Source organism: Aptenodytes forsteri, unplaced genomic scaffold (assembly GCF_000699145.1).
Source record: "Aptenodytes forsteri isolate BGI_AS27 unplaced genomic scaffold, ASM69914v1 Scaffold265, whole genome shotgun sequence".
In the NCBI taxonomy this organism is placed as follows: Eukaryota; Metazoa; Chordata; class Aves; order Sphenisciformes; family Spheniscidae; genus Aptenodytes; species Aptenodytes forsteri.
In genome coordinates, this window is record NW_008796175.1 from 2,800,367 (window position 1) to 2,815,950 (window position 15,584).

The 15,584-nt window shown below is 58.5% G+C and overlaps 1 protein-coding gene across 1 annotated transcript in view; it reads left to right on the forward strand.

Annotated features, from left to right (window-relative positions):
• Window positions 1–15,584, forward strand: part of DLG3 (discs large MAGUK scaffold protein 3) — a 78,095-nt gene that overhangs the window by 42,129 nt on the left and 20,382 nt on the right. The window contains exons 6-12 of the mRNA XM_019474195.1: window positions 5,367–5,417; window positions 8,523–8,647; window positions 9,130–9,299; window positions 9,681–9,817; window positions 10,126–10,270; window positions 10,423–10,582; window positions 15,061–15,221. Coding sequence (XP_019329740.1) covers window positions 5,367–5,417; window positions 8,523–8,647; window positions 9,130–9,299; window positions 9,681–9,817; window positions 10,126–10,270; window positions 10,423–10,582; window positions 15,061–15,221 — 949 coding nt within the window. The remainder of the gene's footprint in view (window positions 1–5,366; window positions 5,418–8,522; window positions 8,648–9,129; window positions 9,300–9,680; window positions 9,818–10,125; window positions 10,271–10,422; window positions 10,583–15,060; window positions 15,222–15,584) is intronic.

A 15,584-nucleotide genomic window follows, 5' to 3' on the forward strand; every position in this document is an offset into this window, starting at 1 on the left:
AAATGAGCCCTGCTCCATCCTTTCCTTCTCCGGGGTGCTGGGCTCCTCAGGCTCCAGGGAAAATACACCCCAAAACCTCCCGTTTGGCAGTTTCCCGGGTCAGCAAAGGAACCACACCAGGGGCTTGCTGCAGAAGAGCACATGAAAATGGCAAGTCTGGAAGCATGTTTTTTTACAAACCCAAAAGCTGAAGCCTATTGGTACAGTGTGTATTTGAAAGGGTTAAAGTCACATCTTCCAGTCTTTAATTACTTAACTATTCAGTGCTTTCCTTAATGATAAACAGATGGATGTAGTCTAGTTCCTTCCTGTTCTAGCTCCATTGATTGCATTGGACTAGCTGCTGGGCTGAATTTGGCCCCGGCTGTTTATCAAGAAGTCTGCTCCTCATTTCAATCTCTCTGTCCACCCACCTCCATCCCCAAGACCATGTGGCACCAGCAGCACCGTAAGGTATGAGCTGCAGCACTGGGTCCCACTCACCAACGGGGCTGGGGCTCAGCTCTGCTGCCTGCGGCTTGTGCAGAGCCCAGCACCCCCAGGGTGTAAAAACCCAAATAAATCCTTATAAAATCCCTTCTGTATTAAAAGCATCCCTTGAAGGATAAGGACAGGTGCCGGGGGGGATCACCCATGCCAGCTCCAGGTCACTGCTCACAGTTTCACCCCTTGGTGTATTTTGCCCAGCAGGTCCATAGCGGGGAGATGGAGCATCGGAAGCCCAGTTCCCATGGCAGACAGGGTCTGCATTTCAGAGCTGCCTCTCTGAAGCTGAAACAACTTCTTGCTGCCCAGGGTGCATGGCAACTGCTGCCAGGCAGTCCCAAAGTGAGCAGGGAAGGTCACTCCAAAGCCCTCGAGGAGTTGAAGGTTTCATAGCCTGGGTCCTTGGAGCCCTCCTTTGGTGCCCCACTGCCCAGCAGCGAGGTACCACCACCTCCTCGATCTCTAAAAGCCGTGTCTGAGAAAGCCAAGTGTTTCCCAGGCCTGATCCCGGCCAGCAAGCACCACGGGAGCCCCAGGCGCTGCCACCGGTGAGCACAGAGGCAATCTCCTTGTGCAGCGCTGACTCTGCTGCCAGGGTCCCCAGCCATGGTTGCTGCAGGGTGGAGAGCAGCAGAAATGGCCACCATGGTCCAGCGCCTTTGAGCAGGGCAAAACTTGCTTGTAAGCCTGAAAAAACAAAAAATCAAAACTAAACTGCCACCCTCACGCTTTGGTCCCAAGCACTGGCAGTGGCACATCCCCCTGCCAGTTTCCGCAGACAGCGTGGCTGCAGAGCCCTCCCAGCTGTGTGCTGGGGCTGTCAGGCTTCAAACCCCTTCTCTCTGCCCAAGCTCAGCAGGCTTCTCCCCATGGCCCTCTGGCAAAAGGCTGACCAGAAATATGGCGTTTATTTACTCTGTACGCAAGGCCAACACCATGGGCAACGCACGCAAGGGGGTTGAGGCCAGGGGTTAGCTGGAAGCGACTCAGTAGGTCTCGGTGCTGCGGCAGGACGTGTGGATGCGGGGAGGTGAAGGGAGGGAGCTCTTGACCTATTTTCTCTGGGCCCCCTGCCATGGGCAGGCAGGGAGAGCTCTCCCTCGCCAGCACTGCCAGTGCCCGTGCCAGCAGGGAGGTGCCCATTGCACCCACTGCCCTGGCACGGGGCTGCTCTCCTTTCCCCTCACTGGAGCAGGCATGGGGCATCACCAGGTGCCCTCCACTTCCAGGTCCAGCTGGCACCACTAAGGGCTGACCCTCCAGCCTTCAGACTCTCTTCATTATGTCAGTACACGGCTGCTCCACCACCAGGTCCCAGTGCCTGTCCCCATCGCATCCTAACCAAAAGATATGAGCTAGATCCTGCTCCGAAAGTGGCTGCGGGCAGTGTTATCCTTCCTGCAGGTTATTTCCTCTTGCAGCCTGGTGGGCTATTTGGGTTGGGTTTGAGGAACCCCATATTAGTCTTCTAAATTTGGCCTCCTTTTTTTGTTTAAAAAAAACCCAAAAAACCAAATCCTGACTCTCTAGCAAATTGCAAAGCGCATTCCACGTGCACTGGTTGCGGTGTTGGCCGGCGGAGCCTGCAGACAGCTTGCAGTAGCTCTGGAAGGTGTGTGCTCTTCTGTTTACCAAATGAGTGTTAACTCTGCAGCCTTCTGTTGATGATTTAAATGTCATCATCGCTAACTATTTCCCTGCTGCTCAAAACATGAAAGGGAAGTGAAGGCCAGTGAAGGGGGCTTCCTCCTGAGCCCTCAGGTGGGCTTGCTGCGTGGGAAGGGCTTGGAAAAAAAACCTTACTCTTTTCCATGAGAAATCACACGGTGCTTAGGATCGGGATATGCTGGGAACAACTAATTAACCCCCGACACCCCCGTTAACTCTGCAGGCGTCACATGGGGAGACAGGAGCAGGGTGGGGTGTGCTGTCCCGGCCCGGGAGCAATGGAGCCGGGCATCTCCCCACCGAGCCCATAGTGCTGAGACAGCCCCAAATGGGAGCTGGGGAGGAGCGCAGGACACTGGTGAAGGAGAGGGGGGACAGCCTACGGCAGAGTCAGGTCGCAGTGGCTCCCGCGGGGGGGGTTTGCCATCAGTGAGTGACTGGTATTCAGTTCATTGACACTGGAACATTTGCTTTGTTGGCTCGTTCCCTTGGTTACGTGGTATATATTAAGTTCTCCATTTGGCTTCCTTATGCAATTAACTGGCGTTCTGTTGCATGGATTTTGGAAACATAATCAGAGCTAAAACTTCATGGTCAGGCCTGGCCGACTGTGGCGTGCCCAGCCAGAGCAGGCTGCTCCCAGCATGCGCCGCGCCGGGCGAGCACCGACACTGCTCTCTTTCAAGGAGTGATACAAAACACCGCTCAGTATTGGCAGCCCCAAGATTTGCGGAGCAGGGATACCCCAAACTCACCTGCCTGGCAGCGGGGTGCCTGACAGGGTTGCATGCCGGGTTGTCTCTGTGCCCCGGGTGCTTGCCGGCAGCGGCCGCTCGCTTGGCAGGGCTCGCACGCTGCTGGCTCTCTCCATGGCTCACAGATTGTCAAAGTTTTCTGCACATCCCCATCCTGTAGGTATGTATGTGCTGTTCCTCTGCGGCCGTGGGTGTGCATATGGCTGGCTGTGTGGCAACTGTGTTGAATGCCAAAGCAGAGAGGACAATGTGTGTAGTAGCGAAGGGTGCCAGGAATCCGAGTTGCTGGAAAGCTGGGGAGAGGCGACGCCGCGCCCCACGCGCCGGGCTACCAACTGCGGAGACGAGATGAGCCTGGAGGCTGTGGCGAGGGAGGCTGCGAGGGCGGCGTGGGCCAGCGAGCCAGCTCCACTCAGGATTAGTCAGTATGGTAGGATGCGAGGAGGGAAAGGCAACCCATGGCAAAGGGAGAACCTATGGCGAGGGAAGCGATGCCCCACTGCCTGCAGGAGCATGGCCCAGGGCACTGCTGTGGCAGGAGGTGGCACTAGCCACACGTCCTTGTCCCTCCAAGGCTGTTGGGGATCCTGCTGTGGGTTAATCCCACTACTCCCGGTGCTTTTCTGCAGAGGGGTCCTGTTCAAGAGCTGACCAAAGCCTTTCCCAATGTGCTGGGAGGATCACAGCATCCTAATATTGGAGCATCTGGATGTCCCAACCCTGAACCATGTCCTGAAATCTTCCTGTGGCTGAGAGGCACCAGGCACAGAGCACATCCGAGGAGGGACAACCCTCTCAGCCTGTGTTCTCTGGAGCCCCCATCCTGCCTCTCCGCTCCGGACTCTCCCCAACCTCATCCTTCTTGAAGCGCGGTACTCACAACAGGGTGTGGGATTGCTTTGGCCTCACCAGGGCTGAACCAGGCAGGGGATGAGGATGCATGTGTCGCAGGAGGCACAGCCCCATCCCAGATCCTGGCATGCAGAACTGCTCTTCCACCTGGGCACCTGATTATTGCCACCTAGAAAAACTGTTTCCTCTTCCTACCTATAAATAGTGCCTCACAGCTGCCTCATTGAGTTTCCTTCCGTGGTGTCAAATGATGGCTTTAGCATAAATGATGTTTGCTGTCCCCTCCATTTAATGACCCAGCACTGTGGGGTTTTGGAGGATGGCCAGGCTGTGCCTCTGTGGGGATGGATAGCAGGGAGCTGGGCAAGCAGGACAGAACCGGCATGCTGGCACCGGATAAGGGGACCTGTGTTCAAACAAAGCCACGGCAGCTCTGGTTTGGGATACAGAGCGCATACTGAAAGTGGCTCCATACGATCTACAAGCCATCAATTAATGGTGGATGTAAAATCCGCATGAGGAACCCTGCACGTTGTCCAGGGGCTGCAGGCAGAGGCAGGGCTGCATGATGGGAGAGGTGTTTGCCTGCTGAGCCCCAGGTCCCGTCGCCTCTGCCGTGCCATGCAGACCTGCCTGCATCCCGTCCCTTGTTTCCCAGAGTGACTCAAATTGTGAGGTTGAGTCCAGTCCCCTCCAAAACTGTTGCTGTGGAGTGTAACAGCTCTGGATGTTCCAATAGCTAATTGCTTTGCAAATCTTGCAAAATTTTAGACCTCGGTAGCTGTTTATGGCCTGATCCTGATGACCTCGAGTGAAACTGCCACCTTATTTTCCTGTGCATTGTTGCTTATGGGGAAAATGGAAGTTTTTGACCTGCACGTTTACCATTTCTTATTTTAGAGCCTACAGTTGCATCCCTTTTGTTTCAAGCCATTACGTTTCCCAGAGCCCTGCTTTAACACTCTGGGTATGGGAGATTCTTAAGCGTGGGGATCAGTATGGTGTACTGCATTGAGACAGGCTACACCATTCTTTTATATAAGGGCGTCACAACGTTTTCCCCTCTTACTGTGCCCCACACTCGCACCTTGTTTCCTTTGCACCCAACTAATTCAGTAGAATAAATTACTCTGAATTCCCTGTTAACACAGTCATGCTACTAAAAGATTTAAAAGATATAAGCTGCTGAAGGTGTTTATTATGTTATTATGTACAGACATTATTTTTTTTCCTTTAAATGGACTGACCCCCTTTCTTTCCTTCCTGCAGCAGTGAATTCCCGAGGTTAATTACATGCTGCGTAACAAAGGCGTTATTTCTTTTTGTGCCTTCAGTTGTGTTCCTTTTCATGGCTGGAGAAATGAGCCGGGAGAATAAAGGCTTTGCGCTGAAGTGCATTAAAGTCAGTGGGCTTTGGCTCATGCCCAGAAAGAAAAGCAGTGCATGGTTTAATTCCAGGGCAGGCTGGAGCGATTGTGTTTAAGGTTTTTCAGCGGTGATGGTGCAGCTTTTAGGTTGGATTCTTGATATTCAGCTATCAGAGGGGAAAAGCAAATCCCCCTGGGACTGACACAGAGCCATAACGCACTGTCTCCCTCTCCCCAGGTGAACGGCAGCGATGGGATGTTCAAATATGAGGAGATTGTCTTGGAAAGGGTAAGTGCTCTTTACTCGCCCACCAGCAGCCTTTGCTGCCTCTTCCCACTCACCCTCCCACCAGTGCAGCCGGCACCCCCTGCATCCCCATGCCAGCTGATGGGGAGAGGTTGGTGTCTGCTCCCCGCTCTCTCTGGAGGTTTTTGGGGGTGTCGCATTTGTGTTCCCTGCACGGCCCCTGCGGCACGGGGACAGGTGGGCTTGCTGCTCCCCTGCCCCCACAGACCCCTCCAGAAGGGAGGGAGGAGGGCATCTCCCTCGCCTTCCTCGTTCACACCCTCACCCCCACAAACCCGCCAGCGTGGAGCCGGGGGGTGGAGGCTCTTTGTCACTGCCTTTGCCGGAAAATGGAGGTGCAGGAAGCTCTGCTCATGCAGGCATGCGGGCAGGTGCACCCCACAGCCAGGCATGGGGGACGGATGCCTCCCCGCCACCAGACTGCCCATCGCTCTGGGGTATACAGCCCAGGGATGCTAAGCGGCAAGGATGGGTCTTTTAGTAAACCGGACTGTAACAGGGGGAGTTTCTGCTCAAGCCTTCTCTTGTCTGTTGGCAACACAGAGCTGATGGCATGCACCACACTGGCCATGGCTAAAATTAGCTCCCCCCACAGATGGGGCTTATCCAGGGGTGAGCCAGCACCACGCAGGGCAGGGAGGGCTTTCCCCTGGCACCCAGGGAGCGACAGGAATAGAGGGATGGAGCAGGAGCGGGAAAAGCTGACCCAAGGTTTGCTCCGAGAGGTGGGCACAGCCCTGCCGAACAGGGATGGCTGGGGCAGGAGGCTGCCCGTGGCGCTCCACAGCACACCTTGCCTCCTCCTTGCTGCCATGCCGGGTGGCTCAGCCTTGCTGCGTGGCCAGCGTCACAGGGGAAGACGCATTGCTCGTTATTCTGTTCCTCTGCCTTTAGTCATCTCCCTCCTCCCCTTGGCTCTGCATCTCGGAGGTGGGTGGACGGAAGGTTATCTGGGGCTGCCGCCTCACCCACTGCTTCCCCGGCATGCCTGACGAAACCAGCCCAGGGGATGCTTCCTTTTTGGGCTGAGCGCTTCTCGCTCTGGGCCCAATTTAGAGGCAAAAGCCTTGTTTTCAGGGATTCTTCAGAGCATCCTCTGTCCTCAGCCCACAGCGGGAGCAGGGGGGGAGCGGGCAGGGTTGCATGGGGAGACAGCACTCATTGCTGCCCCCATTTCAAAGCCCCAGGCAGCGACTCCCTCTCCAGCAGCAAGAAACCATGAGGGAACTTCAGTGCTTAGCAGCCAGGGCCAGCATGGACCATACCGAGGTCCTTCCCCTTCACCTGGTCCCCAGTGAGATCCAACAGTCCCATCTTACTGCAGGAGAAGCACCCTGGTGCCTGCGGGTGAGGCTGTCCCCTTGCTGGGGTCTTTTGGCTCCCAGAGGTGACCTCAGTGTACCCCAAAATTGCTGGTCTGTCACTGTTACTAATCCTTGTCCTTGTTGTAAAGACAAAATGCAGCAGCATTTTGGGGGCAATAACTGAGGAAATGCCATCTGCAGAGGGACGTGGCTTTGGGTTTACCCACCATACATGTGTCCGCAGCAGGAGCTGCCCCCGTGTCTACATCAACCCCAATGCCAGCTAAGAAATCCCTTGAACTCCAGTTGAAGGTTTATCAAAATGAAAACAAACACCTCCTGGATGATTTCCAGGTTTTGTAGCTAGCATCGGAGCGCACCCTTCCATAGACAGGAACAACGAATGGCTGGAGACCATTTTGCACAGTCTCACCTGTCTTGCTGTGGCCAGGCTGGGTCTCTGGTGACAGTAAGCAGCTTTTTTGACCTGGGCACAGGGTAACCCAAATCCAGCTTAGAGGAAGGAGAGCGGCCTCAGACCTTTCACTGTTGAGTGCCTTCTTGTCACATGCTGGCCAAATCCCAGCCGGCAGGAGAGCATCCAGGAGTGTTGCATAGTGAGAGACATCAAGGCTCCCGGAGATGCCATGTTCTGTGTCATGAGTGGCATAAAGTCAGAGCGGAGACCTCTGTGTCGCCACAAGAGCTGATGCTGAGCCCAAATTGCTGGGGAGAAGTGCAAGCCCCAGCCAGATGCTGGTGCTAGATGATCCCGGGGAGCCTGAGCTCTGGTGTCGCCTTGCTGGCCACAGGCCCCCCAGAAGGGCAGAGCTCCCCATCGCCTAACGCTGAGCACTGGGGCCATGGGCAGCCAGGAGAGTGCTTGGCCCAAGCCCATTTGTGTATGAGAGAGGCGGGTACGATAGGATGTGACTAAGTGTCAGCTCTTCTGCATGAGAAAACAAGGCGAGAAGCCATTTGATTTTCAAGGCAGAGCAGAAAAAGCAGGAATTGTCCACTTGCATCAAGCACAGAGCTGGAAGGAGTGCCTGTGAGTGTGTCACTAATGGGGATCCTGTAAGCGGGAGAGGCGGCACAGGGCCATGGATGTTCGTCCTGGGATGCTGCCGGGATGGGGTTGGAGATGCGGCACGGCCCCTGTGGGCAGACTTCAGCAGGACAAAGGTCAAGTGATGTTCCAAGCATGTCCGGGAGGAAGAGGAGGCAGAACTGGAGACCCCACTCCATTCTGACAGCCCCCCCACCTAATCCTGAAAATTTTGGCATCAGCATTGCTGGTCCCCAGGTTGGCTCCATGCCAGAGCTGCATCCCAGGGTGCAAGGGGGCAGGGGTGGGATGCTGGTGACTGGCACAAGCCCCGCTGCTCCATGCAGGCTGCAGCATCGGTGTCTCCTCCTGGAGAGCAGCCAGCAAGGGGAGGTTTGCTCCGCCAAGGACCACCCCCTCTTCCCCCAGCTCACCGCCTGCCTCAGAGTCTCTCGGAGGAGACGCGGCAGCGAGGGAGGTCCTCGGCGGCTCCCACTCTCCCGCTCCATCTGTTCGGTGCTCTGTGCTGCTGCACCGAGCACCTCGGCTGATGAGCACCGGCCTCCCCTCCAGCCACGCAGCCCTCTGCCCCCTGAGCTGGGCACCCTGGGGCACGACAGATGCTGTAAGGGCTCCTGTGCCCTGGGCAGCCGTGGCTTGGGGGGAACTACTTCGGGAGGGCCAGCAGCAAACAGTTGCCCATGGGGGAAAGACGCGGTGTTTGATTTTCCGCAGGGTAACTCCGGCCTCGGCTTCAGCATAGCAGGAGGAATTGATAATCCCCACATTCCAGATGACCCAGGTATCTTCATCACCAAAATCATCCCCGGGGGAGCAGCAGCCATGGACGGCCGTCTGGGGTGAGTGTACAGGGCCGGGGGAGCAGCCCCATGAGGGTGTCACCCAGGATCTCCCCAGGGTCCCTCTAGGCAGCTCCTGTCCTGGTCCCCAGCCCCCCCGGTCCCTTCCCCATTGCCAAGTCCCTTCAGTACAGGGATGCCCATGGTCCCCTGCCACCAGCCTCCTGTCTGCAGCCACCTCTCCTCCCCTCCCTGCGCCAGGCTCTGGCTCCCATCCTTCCCCCTGCAGCCTGCAGCAGGATCCAGCCTTTCCCCTCATTTCCCATCTCTAGCAGGGTCGCACCATGGGGACCAGCCCCCACTGCCTCCCACTTTGGGAGGGACCCCCCTCTCACCCTGGCAGGGCAGAATCTGGCCAGCTTGAGCAGCTCTCCTTTGCACAAGGATCTACATGTCTGGAGGAGGGTGGCAGAGGTGTCCAGAGGAGGGTGGTACGGGCTGGCAGTTCCTCAGGGTAGCTCAGAGCCACCCTGTGCCTGCAGGGTGAACGACTGTGTGCTGCGAGTAAATGACGTGGACGTCTCCGAGGTGGTGCACAGCAAAGCCGTGGAGGCCCTGAAGGAAGCGGGCCCTGTGGTACGGCTCGTGGTGCGCCGCCGGCAGCCCCCGCCAGAGACCATCATGGAGGTCAACCTGATGAAGGGCCCCAAAGGTGAACCCCTCACTCTGCTTGCAGGACCAGGGAGCCCCGCTGCCCCACAGGATGGTGTGGAGTGACCCCTCGGTGTGAGATGCCACAGGGTGCAAAGCAGCATCACGGGGGACGTGAGATGCAAGGTGGCACCGCCACGGTGCAGGATGCCGCAGGGTAGCCCAGCAGCATGGGATGCTATGGGGCACGGGGTGTAGGACAGCCCCACGGTGCAGTGCACAGTGGCTGGGCTATCCCCGCACAGCAGTGGGGTGGCCCATTGCCTGCCAGGTTTGGGGCAGGGTGGGAAGCCCAGTGAGGCAGAGGGGCCGTGTGGCCAGCCCGGGGCTCTGTCCATCCATCTGTCCCTCACCCCTCACCTGCCCTCTCACTCCCCCTCAGGCCTGGGGTTCAGCATCGCAGGGGGCATCGGAAACCAGCACATCCCCGGGGACAACAGCATCTACATCACCAAGATCATCGAGGGAGGCGCTGCCCAGAAGGATGGGCGCTTGCAGATCGGGGACCGGCTGCTCGCGGTAAGCCCCATGCCCGCAGCTGGCTGCGAGGCGAAGCCGGGCAGTCTCTGCTGTAGGTGCCAATCCTGAACCGCAGCATCAGTCCTGCCGGCAGCCCCGTGCCCCTTCCCTGGGGTCCCTGCTGGGATGGTGCTGTGGGAGGCGCAGCACCAGCTGCAGGCAGGAGGGCCAAACCTGTGGAGATGGGACCCTGTCTCCAGAGCTACTGCGGCACCTACCCTGCGGGAAACCACTCCGCTCCTGCAGGGCTACATCGGCCCCTGCCCTCCTGCCTGTGGCTGTGTCACCCAGCCCCTTTCCTCCGGCAGGTGAATAACACGAACCTGCAGGACGTGCGGCACGAGGAGGCAGTGGCTGCCCTGAAGAACACCTCCGACATGGTGTACCTGAAAGTGGCCAAGCCCGGCAACATCCACCTCAACGACATGTACGCGCCCCCCGACTATGCCAGCAGTACGTACGCCGCTGGCCGCTAGCGCAGCAGCCTGGGCACCACAGGGCTAGGGAGGACAGAGCGTGCTGGGGCGGCGGGCAATGCTGGGCTGGTCTCCACGTCCATGTTGCAGATGGATTTCTGCTCCTGATGCCCTTCTCCTCCCTTGCAGCCTTCTCAGCCTTGGCTGACAACCACATAAGCCATAACTCCAGTCTGGGCTACCTGGGCAGCGTTGAGAGCAAGCCTGCCTACCCCGTCCCTCCCCAGGTGACTCCGTCCCGGTACTCGCCCATCCCTCGGCACATGATCGGGGATGAGGACTTCACCAGGTGAGCACTAGGCATAAGCGTCCCTAATCCCTGCTCCTTCTCCTTCCCTCTTTTTCCCTCCCTGGCTACTTGACCTCATCCCTGCTGCCGGTGCAGAGCCTCGGCCGAAAGCCCGTTTGTGGGTGCGTGGTGCAAAGCTTGGGGCCCCCGCAGTGAGCTCCGTGCTCACCCCCCCGAGATCAGCCCTGCTGTGTCACTCCCCAGCTCACTGCATCCCCCCCTTCCCTGTTCCCCCTCCTGCTCCTCCCCAAGCCTTACATGTCTGCATTTCAGCTTCGTTCTCTTACTTGTTTTACAATACCTGGAATACAAGGTGTTCCCTGCCCTTACGGTGCCATCCGGTGCCGGCAGTGCCACAGGCTCCCAGGCTGCAAGCAGGCTGTCCCCAAGCAGAGCTGTGCTGGGGGTGAGGGGCCGGGGGGGCACAGCTCTGGGTACAAGTAGGGCTCCTCCTCCCGTGCTCCCCGAGCCCAGCATCCCAAACCACCTGCACCCAGGTGCCATTTCACCGGCTGCCAGCCCCGGGCTTAGCCTCCTGCACAGGTTTGTTTCCTGAACCCAGGAAATAAAGAGGTGCACAAAGGAGACACTGCTCTGAGACTAAAGGCAGTGTAAAACTTTCTCCAAAGCCTCATGCTGAGGACAAGAGAGCAAGACCTGGCTGATCCCGCTCTGCTTGCCCAGGCTCACAGCTTTACCTCTGCTTCCAACAGCCTCGGGGCCAGTGCTGAGCCTGCTCTGGGTTTGGTATCCCCAGGGCCAGGGCTGTAGGGCTCAGGCTGTATTCTTAGGACTGACACTCGGGTTAGGCTTAGGGCTGGCTCTGCAGTTAGGAGCGAGGTTGCAGGCTGGTTTCAGGGTTGCGTTTGCAGTGGAAGATGCTGTAGCCTCGGCTGGGATTGTCCCGTTCTGCGGGGTGCTGGTGGATGCCAGAACGGGAGACCCTGACTTGCCATCTAGCATCAGGTCCACTGTCCTCCCAGAGAGTGGCTGCACTCACCTTCATCAGGGGGATTTCTCGCTGCTTGGTGCTCGTCTGCAGCTGGGTGCCTCTGTGCTCCGTGACCGGTGCAGCACTGGCCTCCGCCCATGCCCCATCTCTCCCACCTGGTCTCGGCACCAATGATGCTGGTTCTACAGCCTGTTCCTGGTGCCGCGTCCTCGCTGGGTGTAGCAACTCTTGTGCTGTCAGGGCACTGGGGGATGATGCCACACCTAGGAGCAGTGCTTTCTGCCATTACGTTGCACCACAGAAGGGACTGAGTCCCAGCACTCGGAAAACGCACCATCTGTCTCTTGCCAGGGACCCCGGTCCCACCAGGGTGTCCCTTCCTACACGCATCGATGTCCTTATTTGCAGCCAGAGAGCGGAGGGAGCAGCCCAGCCCGGGCTGGACACGGCCCAGTGGCAATGGCACAGCAATGGCTCAGCAGTGGCTCAGCAGCGGCTTGGCAGTGGCCCTGGTGCAGCACGTGCCAGTGGCCGCTAGAGGATGGTGCTGCTTTGCGGAGGGCCCCGCTGCAGACAGGCTGGCACTGCTTGGCCACTGTCCCCAGCCACAGCCCCCTGCTCCCCGCCAGATTCGCAGCCTGCGGTGGGCTCAGCACCTCCCTCATCCATCCCAGGGCAGTGTTGAAAAACTCATGTGCATCACTGCGGGTCTGTTGGCTCGTGCATCACCACGATTGTGCACTGGGACCAGTGTGGTCCAAATGCATCTTACTGGTGTGGGGAAAGGCAGCGACTCCCCTGAAAAAGCAGCTGTCTCCCAGGAGGCTCCTGCCAGCCATTCCCCAGGAGAAGCAGAGGTCCTGGCCTGGATCCAGTATCAAGCCCCTTCCCCTCCCATGGGCACAAGTACTGCTGTAGATGCAGATGTGGCTCCAGTGACACTCGTGTCCTGCAGCACCCGGGGCCAGGGACCAGAGCATGTTTTCCAATGAGCTCCACCACTGCAACCCAGACCCGGCACAGCCCCACAGGATTCCCGCAGTCACTCTGTGCCGAGGTCCCAGTGTTAATGCTGCAACATCCAGCGTGGTATCTGCCTGCAGGATCCATGTCCTGCCTCCCGGGATGAGGATGGAAGCAGAGAGTGCGTGTCATGACAGACCTGAGATGTACCTGTCTGGAGCTTCATTTCCTCTTCTTGGTTCCTGTAGTGTCTCTCTACCTTCCACCAAACCGCCTGGTCCTCATGGGTGCTGGTGATGCTTCCCACCAGGCCAAGTTGGGGTGGTGGTTCCTGCACTCTGCTTGGGCAGCAGCAAAACCCAAGGGGCAGAGCAAGTTCATCAGCTGGTTGGAGGCAGGGTTTGCAGACCCAGAAATCTGACCTATTTCTTCCCCTGGGAGAGCTCTAGCCACAGGCATAGCTTTGCTGCAGAGGGACTGATGCCTGCATCCCAGCCCCATGCTACAGTCCAGCCGAGTCCTGAGCCCCGCTTAGCTCAGAGCTCGAATGCATCCAAAGGCCATAAGGATAAAGCAGGTATTTTCTGGAGGTCACAAGGTAGATTCAGCCTCTGCCCCATCAGAAATGCGTAGCTGGAGTTACAACTCTGCCGTACCTCTGCATTTGAAGGCAAGGGGCTGTGGTGATGCATGGTGTGTATGGAGCTGCAGGCATGGGGAGCCGGGCTGCGAATTTGCCCTCACTTGGGTGCTCCCCCCCAGTCGGGGCAGTGCTGTCCATGCCTGCAGGGGCAGGAAGGAGTTAAGTCTGTAGGGTCTAACAGAGCGAAGGCTGCATCCTTTCAGCACTTCCATAAAAAACCCTGTGCGTGGGTCTGGGAAGCCACCGGCCCTGCAGCCAGCAAGAGGCAGAGACAGGCAGCACGGGGCGGCCGTGGTGCAGAGCATTCAGAACATTCCTGCCCCTCATGCCTCCTGGCCAGTGCCACCAGCAGAGCCTGCCACGCCGCAATGTTCACCGTCAATGTCTCGTCGTCCATGTCCTACAGGGGACAGCCATCCCTGTCCCCTTCCAGGCAGCAGCAAGGCCACAGGAGCAAGTGTGACCAGAGGTAGGGGACTGGGGTGCTGCAGTGCCTCATGGGAGGTGTGGGGATGGGGAGAGGAGTGGCTGGGAGAGCCAGGAGGGTCAGGCTGTGCTGAGCCCGGGGCCTGGGCAGGGCAGGAGCCCACCAAGACCTTCTCGGATGTCCCACACTTCTGTCTGTCCATCTCCTGCTCCTATTGCTCCTTATAAGGTGGTTGCCTGGAGCTAAGTGACATTCAGTGCATCAGGACTCCCCCATGGGGAAGGATGGTGGGAGACTTTTCCTGGGGCGCTGGCACGTGTCCCTGGAGGTAAATCCTGCTGCCTGCATCTGTGAAAGCACCAAAACCTTCCCCCATTCACCCAGGTGACAGCAGTGATGCTCCAGCCTGGCCCAGGGGGCTGAAAAAGATGTTTTCTTGCAAGAGTGGCCTGGGAGCACACTACCAGGCTTCAGGGCTTCATGCTGTCTGCTCAGCCAAACTTTATTCCTCTGGGTCCCTGCTCTGCTCATGCCACCTGAGCCCCACTCCTTCCCCGGCTGTCACCGGCAACCGGGGGGGCCAGCTGGGCCAGCCCCCCCAGTGCCCCAGGGTCCCCTTAGCACAACTGCCAGCACTTTAGGGTCCACTGTGGGTGCCCTTGGCCAGTGCCATGCCTGGGGCTCCAGCATCTCTCCTACCGTGTCCCAGAGATCTCCCTCTGCTCCCTGGCAGGCATGGGGTTGATCAGGCTGCTGAGCTCACTGGCAGGTCCTCAGTCCTTGCGGTACCCTCCAGAGTGCCCAGGATCCAGCTGGTCACCGCAGTGGATGCACTGATGGTCCTCAGTGTCATGCTGGCTGACAATAACTGCCAGCCTATGCTAATTGTCTGGCGTCATTTATTCCTTCTTATTTTAATCCAGTGCTTAAGCTGGGAGCTGCCGTTGTTCCCATCAGACTTTGGGTTTTTTTCCCAGATGAAAATTGACACAGGATTTTTGCGATGCCAGGCAGTCTTTCTGCCTTTGCCTGCCTATTGTTGGAGCTGCGAAAGAATTAAGTCATCATCAAAAAATTTAGGACTTCTCTTGAGCCGCACAGGGCCTGTGGCATGGGGGTGCGTGGGGTTGCAGGCACGCTTGCCGTGCTGCACGGGTGCTGAGGGGCTTGATCCCCCTCTCCTGGCACGGCTGCGCCATCCTCGATGCCCAGGCTCGCAGCATCCGATGCCACCTCGCAGACCGATGTTTCTGTGCATGATTTCACAGCAGATGCTCTGTCTCCGTCTGTGCTCTGTCTCATGTCACTTGTGCAACTGCCCACACCTCTCCCAGTTTATCAGCCTCCTTGGTGCCGAGGGCTGTCACGGCAGGTCACACTCAGGGTGACTCCAGCCCCACCAGTGTGCTGGAAAGCCCGGGCACGGCTGACCCTGTCACCAGGTTCGCTGCTCCTCACCCTGTTGTCTCCCTGTCCTGTGTCTGTCCTTCCAGGGAGCCCCGGAAAATCATCCTGCACAAAGGCTCCACCGGCCTGGGCTTCAACATTGTTGGGGGGGAAGATGGCGAGGGGATCTTCGTGTCCTTCATCCTGGCTGGAGGCCCTGCCGACCTCAGCGGGGAGCTGCGGAGGGGAGACCGCATCCTCTCGGTGAGTCGGCGGGGCCACCCACTGCCCCTCCACGGCCTCCCACAGCCCCAGGCGGGTGTCTGCAGGACACCTGTCCCCTGCCACCCGGGACACGGTTCGGCAAGGTCCATCCCCAGTGCCGGCATGGACCTGGCCCCTGGGTGTGTAGAATCAGAGCAGCAGCCTGCCCGGGATCTGTCCTGCGGTGGAGCAGGGGCTGGCCGGGTCCTTGCCCGCCTGCTGGCGGAGGGCACCCCCGATGCCCAGGCCGGCCGGGGGCGGGTACCGGGGATGCCAGTACTAGAGATGCCGGTACTGGGCGTGGTACTGGTGGCACAGGGGCTGGGTGACGAGGCACTGAGAGTGTGGGCACCGCGGGTACCGGTGC